Genomic DNA, 20,871 nt, shown 5'->3' on the forward strand with positions numbered 1-20,871 from the left:
TCAAGCTTATTCCAGCTATTGGTATATTCATGCCTAAGCAAATCAAGAAAATACCTAATGTTTATGGCACCTGCATAAGACAGACACATTTACAGCTTCAAAGACTATTCTATTCAATTAATTAGAATATTTCCCAGTTTCTATGGAGCATAATTTTTCTCTAAAATAACATAACTTCATTAAAAGCAAAATCAAACAATATGATCACTCAACATATACTCATTACTCCAGTCACTTTTGAGATTTGCTTGCTGACTAAATCTGCTCTTCGTTTATAAAACACTGGAGAAAAGTAGATCAGCATTATTCTATTAGTTGATAATGGCTATTTAAGGTAGTGTTACTTGCTCATAAAACAGTTTGAGTGAGAAGCAAAAATTATTTATTTTGCATGTACAACCAATTACAGAACTGAACACGGGGATGTACTGAGATGTACTAACAACCATGCTAATGAGGCCTGTCCGGGTATGATTTGGAGAAGTTCTCTGGTGTAGAGCTCATAGAAAGACTGGGACTTAGGCTAATCACTAAATCACAGAGAAAATATGCAGGACTTAAAATTCATTACCTTATATTCTCAATGAACCTCAATTACAATAAGATACTTATAACAGGCAAATAGATACACAAAAAGATCAGCTGCTTTGATTTCAACATTAACTTTCCTAACACCTCATTTCTGTCAACACCCCTTTGAGCTGACACTTCGGAAAAACTCTTCCACAACTGTAATTCTCAGCTAGTCTTGCCATGCATGTGACATGAGCTAAAAGCAGGGTTTGGTACTTTTCATATTCACCTATAAACCAAAGAAAAATGAATAAAGTCTTCTGATGGGACTAGATGGCATTACCAGAGGTCACAGGATGAAGCCTCTGTCCAAATGTGGACAGAGAAAACACATGGTAGGTAAGATACAGTTTGACTGTGACAGCTAAAATTTATTTTCATGTCCACTCCGATTTCTTTTTTTTTTTGCAAGAATTTTGGGAATACTTTTACACAAACAGAAATATTCCACAACAATGTAAATGCTATAGGCACTTCATTACTACTGTTAACATATTTTACATTTGTTTTGAGTTTTAAGACAGATATCATCTGGCATAATAACAACTGATGTGATGCAGTGTAACAGTGACTCAGGAGTTTTTTATCTCAGTGTAATTAAACAAAAGCTATATTTAAAAATCACAGCATCTTAAAAACCAAGATTACAATATTAAACAAAACCACAGTAAACTCTGCAATATGCTTGATGACACAAAGATTGGAACTACTTTATACAGTGAAGATAAACCTCTTTAAATGTACTTAGAATTAGATAGAAATATATCTACTGAGAAACACATTAAACATTAAAGACGATAATTTTGAAGTAAACAATGCATAATATATTGCTTCAAATTCATCCATATTGATTGACCATTTTATTAAGCCTGAATTTGTTACAGATTGAAAGCAGTAATTTTACCTCTCTGTTACATACATTTTAAAAATCCCACAGCATATGTTCAGATTCATAGTAATTTGGGTATTTAAGGAAAAGACTAAGTTAGAGGCAAGCACTTAAACAGCTGTAAGAAAAAATTAAAAGAAGATGATATATTCAGGATTTCCACAAAAACAAAGAAATGCTTCCAAAACACTATGACCAATAAAAAGATAATAAAGAAATTTCTGTTAACTGAATTTTCATTAAATCATGATTTACCATTTTCCCCTAGATTTAATTACTGCCTTCTTTCCTTGGGTTATTTAAATGATCATTTTTGTTTGATTCCTATATTAATCAGCTAACCAGCATTGTCTACACCTCTAGTTAACTGATATCAAATACATGTCTTTGTACAAAAAATCTTTGGATTAGAAATACATGTCTCCATGATCACTAATAGAAATACAAATAAAGTCATTACCATGGTAACATTTTAATGTTATGGTTGTAGAAATCATGTACAGAATATAATAGAGCAACAGATTTAGAGATACAACAAAACGAAAGTCATAAAGAAAACCTAAATTAGAAATGTTTAATACAGTGTGATGGAAAAAGCACATAGCAAATGTTTTACACACTGTTAATTTAGATTAAAACTCAGAATACTTTCTTAAAAAACACTGACTGTGTTTTTGCATACAATAGTACTTAGGAAACATTTTCTTTATCCTGGCAGTAAACTATGCAGTGTATCAGACCAGGTAAGGTGATCCTTTCAATTTAATTAATTTATCAATGGAAAATGATTAAATGTTCTGTGTTTAGGGTATGATCTGCACCACTAAGTTTCTGTGCTCTGATCCAGACAACACTCAAATCATAGCAGATACATTTGTTGAAGTAGCATCTCCTGTTTGACTTGTGGAACCCCTGCAGTGAGCCTGACCATGCACTGCACCTTGAGCAGCCAGAGGCCTGCACCAAACCCACCCTGGTTTGGAGCAGATAAACCAAGTGAGTCATGTCCTGATGGACACGTTCTGTTCTGCAGGAGCATAGGGCATAACACACACACCATTCCAGTAAGTGCAACAGAAAGAAATCCTTCCAGTTTTTATTTGCCTATTCTCTGGACTACCCAGTCCTGCTGGCAGAGGGGACAGCGATTATTCTGTTTCACCCACAAGGACATGCAGCAATTGTGGAAGGAATGATTGCATTCTCCCCAAACCACTGAAAGAGAAGAAAGAACATGTTCCAGTCACACTCAGCTGTTCAATCAACTCCTACAGCAAGGTTCAAACTATCACTCTCAAATATTTACAACCACTGGAAACTTTAGAGACAAAACAGGTCATCACTGATTTATCCACTGAGATTAGATTATTATGATCATCCTGATGATAGTGAGTCCCACCAACAAGCCTTTTACTTCCTTCCAAATATTAAAAAAATAAATGCATATATTCTCACCTTCTTGTATAAAATAACAGGGTTTTGTGACTGTATAAACACATTTAGGGATGTGTTCTGCCCAGGAAATAAGTGCAACTATTAAAGTTTTTCCCTTAATCTTCCCCAGTACCAAAATAAAGCCACTGCACTACTGACTCACTATCACACCAGAGCATATCACCAAATTCTCATACGAATGAATGCACTGTTTGAACTGAAATGTATGATAGCAAGGAGGCACATGTGACACAGTATATCGTCTTAAAATGGGACTTTACAACAGGAGTTATTTGCAGGCTACAGTTGTTCCAACACTACAAAAATTGTTAACTGTTATCCATTTACTTCTGAATAATATTTTAAAATGTAGTTACTTTGCTTTTTTTCCTTATTAGCTCACATTTTCCTCACAAGAGCACAAGGGTACCAATCAAAGGAGTGCTGTAAATTATACTTTTTCCTGTCTATCTTAAATACTTAGCAAGCCAATTAAGATATCTTGAACATGAAAACCCTATTCCCATTAAAACAATCATCAAAAATCCCCAGTGCTTTTTTTGAGACAATACACTTCAAAATGCAAAGCTCAACAGCATGAAAAGGTTTACCACCGCTTTAAAAGTTGTCATAAAGGTTTAAAGCAAATTCTTTGAGATAATTTTCACTATTTCCAATTTAAACACTCAGAATTAAGACCTTCTTTTGCATACACTGGCACTGAAAGTATGACTATGTTTAAACTGAAGTGATTCCACTTTTGAAAATGAAAAGTGAACAGCCAAGCCGCTGCCTCCATTATCTCTGAATTACGAGTGGGAAAAATACCACGTTCTAACTCAGACACACATTTATTTCACAACAGGATTTTTACTTATACTGCCATTGTGCTTTCTGGCATGCACCTCTGAAGAAAAAAATCAGCTTTTACCTACCCATTTCAAAAATGTACATTATGATCTCAAATATGCTCACAATGAAAGAAACCTAAATCTCTTTGTTGTGTATGTGTTGACAGGAAATTGGAAGCTGTTTTGTTTTACAGCACAGCTGACATGAAAACTGATTTTTTTACTGCTCAAAAATAAAGCATAAAGTATTACTAATTTAGAAAGATGATACAATGTAGAACAAAACACCAGTTTACTTTTGAGCATTAATAAAATCAGTATTCCCTTCAAACTTTAAAATGCACCATACTGAGAGAAGCTTCAATTGAAAAACAAGCGAATGAAGTCACTACATACCAACACAATCTTCTTGTTTGTTTTCAGCTTGACATCTAAGACAGGCATCTAAAAGTAAACAAGAACAAACTCAATTTGATTCTCAGGATTCCATCTTAAGAATAGGTTTGTCAGAGGAAAATATAAACTCAATACAAATTTACAGAAATAAAAAGTCTCAAGTTTTGATGTCTAGTTCAGCCCTTTAACATTAAATAGCCCCCTTAAATTCTAAAACTGTGCAAATTACAATGAAATATATATCTGAAAGAGATCAGAAGGACTCTGAACTCTCCAGCATGTTTTGTTTATTTTCCATTGCTTTGGTATTTTCATAACTTTTGCTGAAAAAAAGCCTTCTCCATTTTGTAGATATAAAAGCCCACAGATTTGTGCCAAGGCACTCAGGCATATTAAGACCAGAGAAAGCACAAAGCCAAACCCTAATTACAGGACTTTGTTTTTCAGATGTCAGCATTTCCTTATAAGGAAGTCATTCACAATTTTGATTTTTTTTAGGCTGTGCATCTCTCACCACAACTCCCACCACCTATTACTCTTTATAGTAGCCTCATTTGATAAGTACCTGCATTTAATTTTCACAGGAGTCACACACATACAAATATAGTAGTACATTTGATAAAATATGTTAATAAATACAGAACAATATCTAATTTAAAATATTTATCATCTTTATGCACTCCAGTCTGTGGCTTTAGGATTGGATGGCAGCTCCAGGACTCAACAAGATACAAGAGTGACAACTTCCAGGCTTCCCACTGTGCCGCACAATACAGTGGAAAAACACCTTTGCTTCTCCTTTGCCCCAACATGGGCTGCCACAGACACACATGCACGAATCATGCACAACAGAAAGTGTTCAAGTGTTATGTGAGCAAACACATCTTTATCTCTTCCAAAGAAAAGTGGACACTTAAACAAGTGTCCTGCAGGTTAAATCTGGCTTACATGTCACTGGTTGGACCATATTCTCCCAAAAGACAAAACTATAATGTGCTACAGTAATTTAAATTTAGATTTGAGTATTTTTGCAGTCTCTGCCAGACAGGGCCAGTATTTGTATTTTAGGTTGATCTGCCCAGACATTCCTCCTTTTCTCAGGTAATAGAGAACAAAGAGGAGAGAACTCTAAAACAGTTGCTCTTTCTTCATTGAGACAAAAGCAAAACTTTCCTGTTGTCTGTCTCTAAAACTTATATTTCAACAGCAGTTAGGGGCCAAGCTGCTGGGAAGATTCAGCTGAAGTGCTTCAACTTGTATCATGGTGTGTGGGACCCCACTGATCTGGGGTCACAGCAGAAAGTCACAATAAATCAGCTGCCCTGTTGAGCCCTAGAGTTGCAGTTTCAGACAGAAGCAGCACAGAGAGCCAAGGACAGAAATCACTGCCACCACACCTAAGTAATCTGTCCCCAGTCCTACATCATAACCCCACAGGGGTCAGTCTGAAAGGCTAAGGACAGCAAAGCCAGTCCAGCTGCAATCCTGTGCTTCCCAGCTAACACCTCCGTTTTTGTCTCTTTCCCTTGTGCATCTAAGACCACATTGGCTGAAGGAGTTAAACCAGCAGAAAATGGAGCCAGCTAACACCTCCTTCCCTGCGGAAGTCAAACTAACCTTCAACAAGTGCCAGTCTCAGTCTGGCACTGCCTCCCACCTAAGGTTACTGCAGACGCAGTGGCTCTACAGGAGCCAGATCCGCTCTGGCAGGGTCAACACGAAATTGCTAAACTGAAGTCAGTAATCATCAAATTTCACATTCTAACAATGTGGTTTGTTCCCAAAAAATGGTTACTAGATTTTTTCAGATTTTTTTCCCTAGTTTCAGATTAAAAGTACTCCCTTGGTCTAGCAATGAAAAAATGAGATTCTTTTTGTTAACTTTTATAATAGCTCTAGGTAAGATTTTGTTAAGACTTTTTTTATAGTGTCCTCTAACAGCCTAGCTTACAATGGGGATAAATACATTTTTTAAATTATGGTTTGCATGGCAAATGAAGCCAATTTCATATTTCCAGAGTGGTCTCTGTTTACTTTAAAAAAGCAAATAATCTTCAAAACATGCTTATGTAAAAGATCAACCTCCCACCACTTCAGCCTGCGCTGCACCTTTTTTCCTCTTGTACACCCTTTTGCTTTCTCTGTTCCACAGAAGGTTCCCAGCAAAATGATTTATGAGAAATGATAGAATTGTATATTTTGCCTCATTTATGTTAAGCCAAATGCTGACTTCATTTTCAGTATCATGGTTCCTGGCCCTACAAAAGCAAGGTGCTCTGGAGGGGATCTTGAGTAATTTGTCCTGCAGAAGTGTTACAGGCCTAACTGAAAGGACAGCTACACCTAGGGTGACTCAGCCCAAAAAAATTGTAAAAATTGGATATGCACACAAAGTAAAGGAAGAATTTAAACCGTTTTTGAAGAACCAAGATAAATATCATATTTGACAAATATGTCAGAAAACAATAATATGAGTTAACAATGAAGGTGCTTTCAAACAGTCTCTGGATTTCAAAACCAAGTAAATTAACCCCTTACTCAATAGATTCCTCAGTACATTTGTGTGTGTTAAACTGCACCAGTAATCACGCTTGTGAAGTAGTGTCAGACACCCTGGTTTAACAGATTTGAAAAATCAACTTTTATGTACATCTGTAACTGCGTCGTAGAAAAAACCCGAACAAAAACCCCTTAACAAAACCCACCCCATGAAGAGCAGCCCCACGCATGCAGCACTGGGTTCAGCTCGGCTCTAAGTCACTGCTTGCGGGATTTGCCCGCAGACGAGCACCAGCCCTCATGACGAAGACGGCACTGCACGGGTCAGCGAGCAGCCGGCGGGGCCCAGGCCCTGCAGGCAGCGCGGCCCGGCCGGGCAGGGGGGCACTCGCTGCCCGACGGGGCCGCGTGTGGCCCCTGCAGCGCGGCGGCCCGGCCCCCGCGGGGCCCTCCTCCTCTTCTCCTCCTCCTCCTCCTCCTCCTCCTCCGGGAAGGCGCGGAGGAGGAAGCGGAGGCGGGAGGGATCAGCCCCCCCTTCTGCCGGAAACCGCGTCTCTGCCCTGCGCCCGCCGTGCCCAGGGCGGCGGGCACGGCCCCAGGCCCGGCGCAGGCCCCGCGCCCCGCCGGCCCGGCCGGCGCTTACCCATAACCTGCACCCGGCAAATGGCGCAGGTGTCGCACTCCACGTCCCAGCTCCACATGGCCACCGCGTTCCACTTCTTCAGCGAGAACATCTTGTCGGGGCCGCCCGCCTTGGAGCCCGCGGAGCCCGGCAGCGAGTGGGGGGCGCCGGGCTCGTCCCCGTCCTCCACATCGGCCATGGCGGAGGGGCGGGGACGCGGCGGCCGCGCGGGCGGCAGCGCCACCCTCCGGCGGCGGCGGCGGCGGCAGCGCAGCCCCGCCCGCGGCGCGGGCAGCGGGACGGGCCCGGCGGCGGCGCGGGAAGAGCCCGCGGGGCGAGGAGCCCCTGCTCGGAGAGCAGAGCGTTCTCAGAGCCTTCAAGCACTTCTGGTGTTTCAGCAGGACACCTAGCAGGGGCCAAGTTGGCGTTGCTCATGAGGGATGTTCTCGTACGCAGAGTGCAAGTGAATCAGTCACAACTTCACCAGTGGTTTGGGCTGCCCTGAGTACGGGGAGACAACCCAGTCTTCGAACCCGACACATTTCCTACGACTGCTGTGAAACACTTCAGCAGTGGCGTGCACCTTGACCACCTTGGTAATAAAGCAAAAAATAAAAATTATATTAAAGATTCTGTGTTTGCACATTACTCAACTATCAATTCAGAAGCACCTTGAGCACTACTAAAGAGCATGGTAATAAGGTCTTTTAGCTTGGCTGATTCACACTTCTCTCGATCCACACTGTTCAATTCCCTTCGCCAGCTCCACTCCTTTAACTCATCATTGTATTCTGTCCATTTTAAAAAACCATTATGGCACTTCTGAATTTGAATTACTGGGACTAGATGTAATCCAGAAAGTTTAAAATATTTTAAAAAATTAAGTACATTTAATTTCTGCTACGTAAAATGTCAACTACCTCTAAATAGAGATTAAAAAAAAAATTCTGTTGGAGTTTTGGGGTTTTTAGATTTATACAATTTGCCTTGTATCCCTGACTGATGCAATTCTTCTTCAGTTCTAAGAGGAAACTATGTCAGAGATTATAATTGTGTTTGAGTGCTATCAAACCACCACACGTGCTGTACACGATGCAAAGTCAAATATAAACTCCACTTACATTACCTGTGAAAGTAGAGCAAATATGACACAGGCACCTTTGACTCTGTCCATACTGCCTTAGAGAAATAAGTGATAGCTTCCCACCTAAAAATTATTTTCTTGCTATTTTATCAGGTAAAGAGCTGTGTAAGAAAAATCCCAAGCCATTTTTGAGAAGTAGTTCTGGCAGTCTGTAACTCATCTGTCCCCTGCAGCCACACATGACATTAAGGACGTGACACATGGGAGAGTGGCACAAACCACAACAGCTCTTTCAGAGGGTTTTCCCTATGGACATTGTCACTGGTTTTAATTGTAAGTAAAACCCACATTTTTTCAGACTGGGCATTTGCTAATCTCATTCACTGAAAACATTCCGAATTTAATACCTAAAAATGAGAACTTAAACCAAGTTCCTTTCAGCCCATCAAGGGATTGTTCAGCTAGAATTAAAGCCAATTGTGTGCTACAGAATGGGAAAAAAAAGAATGTTCGTAATACTAAGTATCCAAATTTGAAATATTGCTTTGTATTACATAACCTATAATCAATTAAATTTCTGTCATAATTTCAAAGTAATGATGCGGTGTAATTCATCAATTCTGACTGTCTCCATGTAAAAAATACTCATTCAAAGCTCCAAGTGTTTGACACCCAATTTCTGTAACTGCCCTAAGTGATCTGTTCATACTCTCCCATTTCAAATGAATATACAGATGCATCTTTGCCTTGTATGAACATTTTCATTTTCTATACACCTTTCTAAATTCTGAATATTGCACAGACAGTGGTTTAAAGGATATAAAATGCCTTGCATAGATTTTCACAAATTGTTTGAAAATAGCCTGATTCTGTTCCTTTTTTCCCCCTTTTTTTCTTTCCTCTTACAACTTTTTGACATTTTTGTTGTTTTCTTTTTCCAGTTTTTTTACTCCAAAACATAGAATTGAAAATATTTTTATTGACAACATGGATGAGGGTACTGAATCTTTCATTAGTAAAATGTGCAGACAACACTAAGCTGGGAGCATGTGTTGATCTGTTGGAAGGTAGGAGGGCTCTGCAGAGAGACCAGGAACAGTTGGATGGATGGGCAGAGCCAGTAAGATGAAGCTTATAAGTCCAAGTGCTGAGTCCTGCATTTTGGCCACAATAACCCCCTGCAATGCTATAGGCTGGGGACGGAGTGGCTGGGCAGTGCCCAGGAGGAAAGGGACCTGGGGGTACTGGTCGACCGCCAGGTGAGCCAGCAGTGTGCCCAAGTGGCCAAGAAGGCCAATGGCTCCTGGCCTGTATCAGGAATCGTGTGGCCAGCAGGAGCAAGGAGGTCATTCTACTTGGCACTGGTGAGGGCACACCTTGAGTGCTGTGTCCAGTTCTGGCCCCTTAGTTTGGGAAGGACATTGAGATGCTTGAGCGTGTCCAGAGGGCAACGAGGCTGGTGAGGGGCTGGGAACACAAGCCCTGTGAGGAACAGCTGAGGGAGCTGAGGGTGTTTAACCTGGAGAAAAGGAGACTCGGAGGTGACATTATCACTCTACAACTCCCTGAAAGGTGGCTGTGGTCAGGTGGGGTTGGTCTCTTTCACCAGGCAGCAATTGGCAGAATGAGAGGACACAGTCTTAAGCTGCAGCAAGGGAAATACAGGTTGGATATTAGGAAAACTTTTTTTAGAGAAGGAGTGATAAAGTCCTGGACTTGTCTGCCCGGGGAAGTGGTGGAGCCACCATCCCTGGATGTGTTTTAAAAAGACTGGATGTGACACACAGTGCCATGGTTTAGTTTAGGTGTTAGGGCATGGGTTGGACTCAATGATCTTGAAGGTCTCTTCCCACCTAGTGATTCTATGATTCTGTGAAAATTATTTTTATTAAAAACAAAGCCTTGACAAAAATGTCAGTTTTATGATAATGCAAAGAACAGTTATGTAAGTATGTGTTTATCTTGGCCAACTGATGCATGTACTGGGCTGTATTATCCCACTTACTGTTTGTTCTGTCAATAGATTAACATATATCAAAACACTCGAGGACTGTGTCAATTTATCTGCCAAAGAAAACAATTTAAGCATACTTCTCTACCAAAACTATTTCTTAAACTCTGGTTATCTGTGTCTCTCTGCGCCTCTTTCCCAATAGGAATATGCTACATGGGTCTATTAATGGCCAGTAGGGCTGAGACTTGGCTACAGTGGGGCTGCAAGAGGAAGACAGCACAGGGAACAGTGCTGTATGAGCATACCACCACCTCTGACAAACCCACCTGTAGCACCTCCTAAGGGTTTACTGAAGCTGCCAGAGGCAATTGCCAAAATGGAAAACAGACTCCAATGCTGACAGGTACAGTTTCTGTGAAATAGAAGCATGTAGCAGGCATGCAGAAATATAAAGGAAATCACAAGAGGAGTTAGGGAAACAATGTATTAGTGGAATAAACTGCATGCTTTTGCACTGGGAAGATCTCACTGGATGGGAAGAAATCACACAGCCATATTGCTGCACAGCATAGCAAAGGGAACCCAATATTCCTATAAATCTGTGATTGCGCATGAACTTCACAGAAGTCCGGGAATGAGCTCAAAGGCTGAGAAGTAGCAATAATTCCAGTTCTTAAATGCATTGTGCTTTACTCTTCAAGTGAAACAAAAGAACATTCATGACACATAATAAACAGAAGGGAAATCCTTACAAAAGTTATTTAAAAAAAAAACCCTTAATGACTTCTGCACAGGAACCTCTCTGCTTAAATGGAAAACCCTGTGTCACAGGAGACTAAAGAGATCCTGACTTTGCTGAGCTGCTTTAATCAAGTCTAAATCCTTGGAACTTCTCCATTCTTCACACAACAGCCTGGCTCATCCATCTTTCCTTCTGCAGCAGAGATTAAAAACCAGAGGCACAAAGACCCCTGACTGCCTTATGAAATTCAATACTGTGTTTTTGTTTGCTAATTGTTTTACTCTGGAGTAAAACTCAGCTATTACTATTACCTCTGAACAGTGCTGATTTTCAGGTTAGATGTCTATCTCATATCCATTCTTTAATTTAGAAAACCTATGAAGATAAAATTTTGCCTATTTTAACTGTAGTTAGCTGTTTGAGAATGGAGCTGCATTCTGAATTGAAAACTGGAAACCAAATTATATTGTTCTGTTGCTGTGCAAGGGCACAGCCCCTTCTGTTTTGAAGTATGGACACTTCTTATAAATTTGTGAGGTAGCAGTCTGTCTTACTATTTTTAACATCCTTCTGATATTTGGATCCTGCCTAGTATCAGGATGGACCCCAAAAGCCACTCTTAACAAATCCAGCCCTCCAATCCACACCAGACCTTCCCTCCTCCTCCTAAAAAAAAAAAAAAAATAAAAAAAAAATATATATATCCCTAAAACCCCCCCAAAAAATTAAAAACACTACAAAAAGAAGCCATGTAACTTGCCTATAGAAACTCCCTTTACTTACATATTTAAAGTACTGGAAGGTGTTGCACAGGTAAACTTTATCTTCTAATTATTCACCTTTGCAGATGTTATATCCTGTGCACCATGTCACAACTCATTTTTTTTTACCTTGACCTACTTTTCTGTTTTTAGATTTTGGCCAAGGTAGTGCCAAAAATATGCATTTAAAATTCAAGTATATATATAAATAATAATAAAATAACAAACTCATATAAATGTCACACCGTGACAGAATGGAAGAACTCAGCTGGAATATAAATTAACTACTCAGGAGAAAGCTAGATGAATTATTTTGGTCGTCACAGAAATCATTGTTTTGTGTTTCAAAAAGTTCTATCTTTCCTCTTGGACTTTTCAAATTTGCATTGCTTACAAAGCTTAGTGCCTTCTGTTACCCAGTATGGAAAGAAGAGACCGAATTGTAGGTACTTCCCCTTCTTTCATTAAGTACTTTAAAGGTCTGTGGATGCAAGATGCAGCTAATTGTCAGTCTGTATTACTGCATTACTGTAGATCACTTGATTCTTAAAGGGGAGTTTCCCTGCTTTTTCCAGGCTTGTTTCCGTGTCCTGCAGCAGCAGCGTCCCAGCGAGGGCTGAGCTAAACGCCGGGAGCTCCAGCTGAGCTCCCAGCAGCTGCTGCAGTGAGTGACCCTCTGGAGCGCTGCCGGCGGCTGCTCCGGGAGGGAAGGGCTGCTGCCTTTGGAGCCTTTGCTGTGCAGGATACACACATCAGCCTCTCTCCTGCTGCTGGACACACTGTGGTTTGCCACCATAAAGCACGGCATATCCTGGATCTTTGGAGAAATCAGAGGGACCAGGTAAGAGATTTTTACCTGTAAGTCTTGAATTCAAGTCACACAGTGGGTTAACTTTGGCTGTTCTATGATCCTCTCGGCTTTTTTTTCCCCGTGTACGAGGAATGACCAAAAATAAAAGATGAAAGTGGGGAACAAATTCACAACCCCTTAAAGCAAACTAACTGTTTGGGTCCATAAAGTTTCTAAAATCGGTATAATGATTTACATCCTCGTTTTGGTGAAATTGTTAACTAGACTTCATACAACTGCCATGGCATTTGCAACAGTAATTATGCTAAAATAATGATGGACTCAAACACTTAAAAATCTTGATCATACAAGACTTTCTATGGAAAATCATATTAAGCAAGATGGCTGAATTTTATTATTTACCCATGAACATTTATTAACATAAAGAATATTTTTAAAGCATTTCAGCAAGGTCATATATTTGCTTTTATTAAAAAAAGTTTACCCAAAATATTATTACCAAGAATATCTAATTAAAATTCCTAATTTCTCTAATTAAATGCTTACAAAGCACAGTCTTTCCTGAACACTGTAGCCACTGGATCTTTTAAAATCTTATTCTTATTGTAAAGCATCTGATTATCAACGTTTTTGTCCCTGATTTAGGTACATAAAGTGCCTAAGTAATTTAGCTGAATTATAGGCTATATTCCCAATTCTCACAACACTGCTCTTCAGCTCTGATTTTTTTTTTTTTAATATTGTTTATTATGATGAATCTCAGGAATACACAAATATTTCAGCAGCAGTCTCATCACAGCTGGATACAGCAACACTGATATACTCTCCTTATTGCTATTAAAGAAATTCTGGTTTATTTAATGTGCATAAATCACATCAACCTTCGTTACACATACTTCTGTAAGTATTTGTAAGAACTTCAAGTGAACTGCATGCATTTGTCCATTTTACTAGAAGTTGCCTGTTACTGGGATCTTATTGACCTGATGTGGATTTGATGTGTATGCTATTTTAAAAACAATACAGGATCTGTCCTTATCACATGTGAGTAAGTGTTGCAAATTTTGTCATACAGATGACCAGGAATTAAAGATAATTTATTGTAAAGCATGTATCATATATTTATTAATAAAATCATTTAGATTAGAAAAGACCTTTAAGATCATCAAGCTCAACTGTTAACCCAACACTGCCAAGTCTAGCACTAAACCATGTCCCTGGCACATCTACAGATCTGAAATGGGAATGCCCTTTTGGTGTCACAGGTTAGAGAAAACTCAGGTTAGTGGAATGGTTAGAGAAGGCAGTATATTAGCAGAGAAAAGAAAGGATCAATCTGATATAATCATTACAGAACACGTGCAATTCCTTTTTTTAATGTTCACAGAAAAAAATTTCCTACTGTACTTCCAACTTCATATTAATATTCTGTATTCCTCTGCTTTCTAATCTCTGCAAATTAATGTAGTGACCACTTATACTGGGCCTTAATACATCTTACCTCAGATTAATCAAAATTAATTCCAAAATTGCTGGGAGGTTGCACTCTAACTCCTGACAAAAGCTTCCATGCCGGCAACAAAGGACAACAGGTCAGTTCTCTGCACAAGGAAACAAAACACCTCAGGACATTAAAAAAATTGTGCAAAACTTCCTTATAAAAAATGCCCAAAAGAACAGGAGAGGAGAGTGGGTGGCAAGAAAGTGCCCAGATTACATAAAGAAAGCAGATTGAGAAAAGTAAACATTTTTTGTTTTCTATATGCAATATATTTTAAATAGTTCTGACCAATTGTACAGCCTGTACTGGTACACAACACAGGTAATGGAACACAAATCAGTGTAAAAAGAATAAAAAATGAGTCACCTAACCCTAACAACACAGTACCAGCTATCTTTCAGCTCAGCAGACTAATCATTACAAACTTCATAAGCACTGTCAAATTCCCAAGGCTTCTCTGCATGCTCTTACTAAATGATGAACGAGCACTTATCTCTCCAGCCACCAATTTAGAATGCAACACTGCTGCAGATGCCACGTCCCCAGGGCAATTCTGGTGCGTTCTGCCCCCACCATCCATTAGGTTTCTCTCTTTATACCCAAGTCCTGTATGTAACCCCCATTCATTAAGGTAAATGCTAACATTTTAAACAGCCAGGCCTCACAGGAAACACACAGCTAATCTCAGGTTTGTTGGAATTTATTTCTGAGTTATTCTCAAGCAATGTTACAAAACATTTTAATGTCTTGATAAGAAAATAAAATTTAAATAAAAATACATTCAACAATACATCATCATAATAACATTAAAACTTTTACAATCCTAACAGAACTAATTACTGAATAACATCACTTTTCTAGACTAATCAAAATGAATGCAACTTTTATTATTAATCATCCTACTTGTACCTAATTAAATTCTAGAACATCTACTGTACTTTAAAACATTATAAAATGAGAAATCAAATCTTAATGGTCACAAATATTCAGTGGCCTTCTGGGTTTTTTTCTCAATATTCCAGTACCAAAGCAAAACAAAAAGTGCATATTATAAAACCCCAACATTGCAAGAGTATACTACTCAATTTTTCATAAATTTTACTTTGAAAACAACAGAAAATGGCTCCAAGGAAGAGTTTGCCACAGGGTTAATTCATATACAACAAAACTTAATTCTGACACTCAACCACATTCGGCTTTGTTTAATGGCAGTTTTTGATTAACGGCAATTAATCTTTACCTTGGCAAAACACATTTATTTGCACTGCTGTATTCTCCCTCAGTTTTAACTGTTGGCAAATAAAAGTCCCATTGAACACATCAAATGTGTAAAAGAGGAAAAGGCAAAACCAGCTGACATTATTAAATGATTGAGATGTTGCAGATCCTAGTACTGAATCCCAGTTATTCTGAAATATCTTGGTATTAAACCAAAGTCATTTTAACAAGTTACATTCATTCCAAAGAAATTTCAATCCTGTCTTGTCACCTTGCTTCCATTATAGAAAGCCTTCTTACAACAGTACAATAAATGTGTGGTAATTTCAACGCCTTACTCTTTCAAGCGTTGTGGATTTCTATTCTAAGTTACATTCCTAATTAATGTGGACAAATTGTGATTGGAAAAACAAAACAAAACCAAAACAAGACCCCACAAAACAACAAAATACCCCACAGAAAATGCTTTAAAAATAAGAGTACCACATACAGCTTTTATTAAAAATAATATTCAAAGGAGTACCATTGCATTTAATACTGATGAAGCAAAGTTGCCACAGTAATACCTTTGCTTCTTCCTGGTTATATACATATACTTTTTCTCAGCAGAAAACTAACTTCTTAGTCAAAGTGAGCAAAAATGAATCTTACTGAAGTCAGGAATGCCAGTTTAAAATTGTGTTAAGTGGCAAATATGAATCCATGTAACTAAAGATACAAAAATATTCACTGAAGCATTGCTTAAAGACAAAACAATGTTGATCATTCAACTGATCATAACAAGCAGATACTACAAAGTATCTAAAAATAATCTGGGATAGTCCAGATATCTAAAGTGCTTTGAGTGATTGTAATAGAGATTATTTATTAGATTTGTAGTCAAAAGTTGAGCTGGACGTAGTTATTACTTTTTATAAAAACAAGAAATTAAATCATACAAGGGATGATGTTAATTGATCAGTACTTAACCACAATTTGTTCATGCTTAAATTTTTCTATCTGTAGGCAAACCTATTTAACAAGAATGTTACTACCCTGCATTTCTTTTTAGATTAAGAAAAAGTATGTACCTTAAAAAATGCTAAAGAAAATAGATAGTGGTCTAATGTCACTCCATATATTACTCACTTCAAATGTAAACAAGAGGTACAACGTAAGTTCCCTGATTTCTTCTTTAGCACTTAGTAACACATCTAACACTGGTATCTGCTGTCCAGATTATTTGCAGCATGCTGCATGGTTCTGTAGAAACTGTAGACAAATCAAGTCCTGACAACACCTAATACAAGGAAAAAATAAATTAAATGTATCGAGTGTGAAGCTTCAGATCTTTTTCCACATCGTAAGATCTTGGGAGTTCTATTTCGAGATCCGTATCAGCAGGGCAGGCACTCATGGTAAACTCATGCAAGTTTGCAGTGTATGTACTGAGATGTAATCCAACCAACAAATGCAGTGTGGATTTTCTTCCATGAAAAAGCTTATTTGTTTAGAAAGTTCTTTCCAATAAGACAACAATGGCAAAACAACATTTAGATTTATTCACATCTGTTATTTCAAGAACCTGGAACTTCAAGTTCTTCAGCAAAATGAGAATAAACCTTAAAGATTGGATTTCCAAGAAGGTATCTTTCTATTAAATATTAAATAGATTGTCAACACAACTAGCATTTATGTTCATTCTTAAATATTTTGCAAAAATGCATATAATGAATTAAAAAAAAGAAAACCAACAAAAAACCAAAACGCTCCAGAACATTTCCAGTTTCTTTTTTCATCCAAGTGGTCCAGTTTGTTTTGGTTAGGAAACCTTTCCAACAATCGGATTTTCTCTGCAAAAAAAATATTATATGTAAATACTTTTAAGATTAACATTTGCTTTCTAGTTCTCATCATGCAATTTTAATTTATCAAGCAAAATAACCATTTCTACCATTAATTGTGAAATTTAGTGATTTGCAAAAACCTCAGTTTACTTTCACATGGGACTTCTAAATCACAGACAATTTTTCTGAACAACTTGGGTCAAACACTAACCTAAGCAAACCAAATCAGGGTTAGAGCTTTTCTTTTTTTCCTGGTCAATCAATCCTTATTGATGCAAAGAAGAAATCTAAAAACTTGCTAGTGGTGTTCCAGAGGCATAAGCCAGGAATGAAGAGAATTAAAGCCATGTGCTCTGGAACAACAATGTACTCCAAAGAACAGGTTTTTTACCATCACAAGAAATAGTATTTATCATTGAGTATGGCAAGTGAAATACAAACAGTAAATATGCTACCTGAAAGATATGTTTCTGCAGTAAAATTCTGACAGTTTCATATAACTTGATACTTCAATTATTTAACCAAAAATTTTGAAAAAACAGTATTAAAAGGCAGGCATACTGTTATGGATAAATTTTGTGTGCACTTCAAATGTTAAGTTGCCAGGAAACAAAAGAGTCACTGCATCCACTTACAGGAATCTCAACAGGAACAGATGAATCTGTATCAGAAGAACTTGGATCTTCAACAACTGATAAAAAGCTGCACTACTACAAAGGATGTACCTTATTTTCTCCATGTCTGTGTTGTCTAGCTCTACCTTTACCTTCATTATCTCTACCCAAACAAGTCTGGCCTCGCCCCATGATTGATTTTTTTTCACAATACACGTTTATCAATGCCAAAATTACATAAGATACTTACTCACTACCATATTTGGCACTAGATGATCTCTTCTTCTGGTATTTTTCATGTGATTCATTCAGCTTTTCTACTATATCTATTATCTGCTGAAGTGTATGAAAAGTGGCTACAGAATCTTCTATGGTGAAGTTAGAATAATCATCTGGTTCTTTCCGAGGACCTTGGTAGACTGCTATACTTCCACAAGCCTCTACAAAAAAACACAATAATCCCATTTAGAATTTCAACAATTAAAAAACAAATCTAACTCCCATGCAAATGCTAACTCCAACATTCTGAAATGTAAAGTTATTCTGGCTTATACATAAAATGGATTAAGATAAAAGCAGGAGGCAGTATCAGTTAAATGTATTTACAATTCTGTAGCTTATTTTCTGCTAGCTGTGTTCAGCATCTTGAGCATCCATCTCTCTCCTCTTCACTTTAAGAGAAGTTCAGTGCTTTCTTACAGCAAAACCATGTCTAATATAATTCATCACATAGTCAGGAAAGGGACAACAAAGGCAGAAAAGCATCACCTACAGCTGCAGTTTAAACTATTAAAATATTACATATATGAAAATTCAATTAGAACAATGCCTGATATCTATTGTAAAGAAATGCCTGAAGAATATCAGACATCAGGGCACTTAGAAGATAAAAATTCAATCTTTTCCTCTACTTTCTATTTTTTTCGGGTAAATCATTAAATTCAGTTAATTGTTCAAAATTATATTCTTGGCCTAGAGAATTAAAACTGAATATCAGTGTAATTCTTCTTAATTATCATCTGAGTACCTTCCAGCTTCTGTAGTTTAGACCTGTTGATAGTGAAAAGTGAGTAAATTCTTTCTGTCTCTCTGTCGCCATCAATCTCAATTTGAGTATCAGCAGGAACATCTCTAAAAGGTGAGCCAAGACAGGTAATCAATATCAGTAATTCTTGAAAGCAAGCAGAAACTGATTCTTTATCATTATGCATAGCCTTTTAATAAGTTTATCACTCACAGACAGTTTCACAAAACTTAGTTTGTAGTTTATATAACCTACCCAGTAAAGGATAAATTTATTTTTAAAAGAAATCACAGCATTTTTTTGTTTTCAGAAATCAGTAGCTTCTAAAAAGACATGAAAACATTTTAAGATGTTATTAATTTTTCTGACATACCCACAAAACCCAAATGATTTGTCAGAATCTACATCCAAGATTATTTAGCTGACTTTCTTAGGGCATGTGAAGTCCAAATAAAAAAGTGGTTGTCTAAAGCAAGAGAAAGTCATTAAGGAGAAAAGACTTCCAGGCTGAACTTCCTGCAGCAAGTATTTTAATTATTTCATACAGATGATCTAGGTGTGTCCTATTTCTGCATTCAACCTGACATCTGAATTAAATCTATTATTCTGCATGCAGAGATCTCAGCCACTGGATATTTGTGATTTTCATGATGAGCAGGTTACCTCCACAGGGTGGCACACAAAGTAATAGAGAAATCCTGCCTTATCACTGTGGCAGGTCTTTGTGGCATCACTTGCTGAATTAGACAGGGAAAGCCTTGCTTCCCTGCTTTCAAGCTGCAGTGACTCCCGCACTCCTGGAGCCTGCCCAGTTCCCGCGGCAGGGACTCACGCGGTGCAGCGAGCGCAGCCCTCCGTGCTCTCCGTGGTGGCCTTGCAGCAGAGCCAGTTCCCGTTCAGGAAAGCAGAGGGGTGGTAAAAGCTCAGCCTCTTCTGGTTGCACCTCGTTACCCGGCAAAGAGCCTCTATCCACTCACTGGCTTCTACACAGTTATTTGCTTGGATATAGAGTGGCTTTTCTCCATGAAGTACTTGAAACATCTGTAGAAGAAAGACATTATTCTGCTGAGTAAAAAAATCCAGTTACTGAGCAACTTCAAATATGTCAAAATAGATTTCAGTGCTCAGGCAATTCCACAAACTCTAATTTAAAGACAGAAAGTGAGACAAGGGAGAACAGCAGACTTTTCATCTCTTTCAACTACACAGAAGAGAAAAGCCCCGCCAGAAGAGCTCCCTGTGTTCTCATCTAAGAAAGATCCCTTATAAACTAAAACAGGATGCATCTTCTGTCCTCTTCATCCACAGATCTTTAAGTGTGGCCCTACATTTCATGAAGCATGACCTTCATGCTTCCGCAACAGATGATTCCCAGAAGTCTCTCCTTTAGCCATCACTGGCCTTAGTGACAGCTGTTCTTTTACCACTGCCTCAGATGTTTGGATTGACGTAAGAATAGAAATAACCGATGTGTTCCAGGGCCAGAATGAGGCCATGAGCACAGACAGCTCATCAGTCTCAGCTGATGAAGGGATTGGTGGAAGTTCTCACCAAAAGGAATAAACACAAGTTTGGTAAAATACATTTCTAGTAGTATATAATATAATTTAAAGTGCTTTGTACTAAGGTCATGTAGTTTTAACCTTCATTCCAGAAATTTGGCAAGGGGGGCAAAGTCAAAATCAGTCAGAAAACTTGGTGCAGATAGCCAAATTTCCAGGTTAATTTCCATGTTAAGAATACTTGGAGATACTGCATACAGTTTGTTATTCCTGATGCATAAAAGACTTTTTGTTAAAGTGTTCAGTAATGGGCTTTCATTAACTCTGTAAGCTAATTAGAATCTTTTATTTAAAGAACATATCAAAAATTACATATAAACTATCTTTTGACCCACATTTTTCTTGTTGAAGGAGCTCTCATCAAGTTTCTCCACTGCAAGGATGTTTTTGATTGGAATAGTGAAAATTGGTTCTTTATCTGTAAAAAATTGTAAACAGAGGAGTGAAGCAATCTTTAAGAACTATTTTATAATCTCAGGGCACTGACATTGCAGTTCATGCTCTAAAAAT

General features: G+C 38.1%; 2 protein-coding genes across 3 annotated transcripts in view; both read right to left on the minus strand.

The window, feature by feature from the left end:
* Positions 1 to 1,029: 1,029 nt before the first annotated feature.
* RNF7 (ring finger protein 7) lies at positions 1,030 to 7,510 on the minus strand. Of its 2 annotated transcripts, none has more exons than XM_053986140.1 (3): positions 7,293 to 7,510; positions 4,144 to 4,191; positions 1,030 to 2,677 (listed from the first exon to the last, which is right to left on the minus strand). In XM_053986140.1, the coding sequence occupies exons 1-3, from the start codon at positions 7,461 to 7,463 to the stop codon at positions 2,621 to 2,623; spliced, it is 276 nt and encodes a 91-aa protein (XP_053842115.1). In that variant the 5' UTR covers positions 7,464 to 7,510; the 3' UTR covers positions 1,030 to 2,620. The 2 variants fall into 2 exon arrangements, with proteins under 2 accessions (XP_053842115.1, XP_053842114.1); XM_053986139.1 differs by having other exon boundaries at positions 7,286 to 7,506.
* Positions 7,511 to 14,801: 7,291 nt separating this feature from the next.
* The window catches only part of RASA2 (RAS p21 protein activator 2), a 45,472-nt gene continuing 39,402 nt past the window's right edge, over positions 14,802 to 20,871 (minus strand). The window contains exons 20-24 of the mRNA XM_053986553.1: positions 20,697 to 20,779; positions 19,632 to 19,840; positions 18,803 to 18,906; positions 18,026 to 18,215; positions 14,802 to 17,167 (exon numbers count right to left, since the gene is read on the minus strand). Coding sequence (XP_053842528.1) covers positions 17,137 to 17,167; positions 18,026 to 18,215; positions 18,803 to 18,906; positions 19,632 to 19,840; positions 20,697 to 20,779 — 617 coding nt within the window. The 3' untranslated portion in view covers positions 14,802 to 17,136. The remainder of the gene's footprint in view (positions 17,168 to 18,025; positions 18,216 to 18,802; positions 18,907 to 19,631; positions 19,841 to 20,696; positions 20,780 to 20,871) is intronic.

Source organism: Vidua macroura, chromosome 10, assembly GCF_024509145.1.
Source record: "Vidua macroura isolate BioBank_ID:100142 chromosome 10, ASM2450914v1, whole genome shotgun sequence".
Classification (NCBI taxonomy): Eukaryota; Metazoa; Chordata; class Aves; order Passeriformes; family Viduidae; genus Vidua; species Vidua macroura.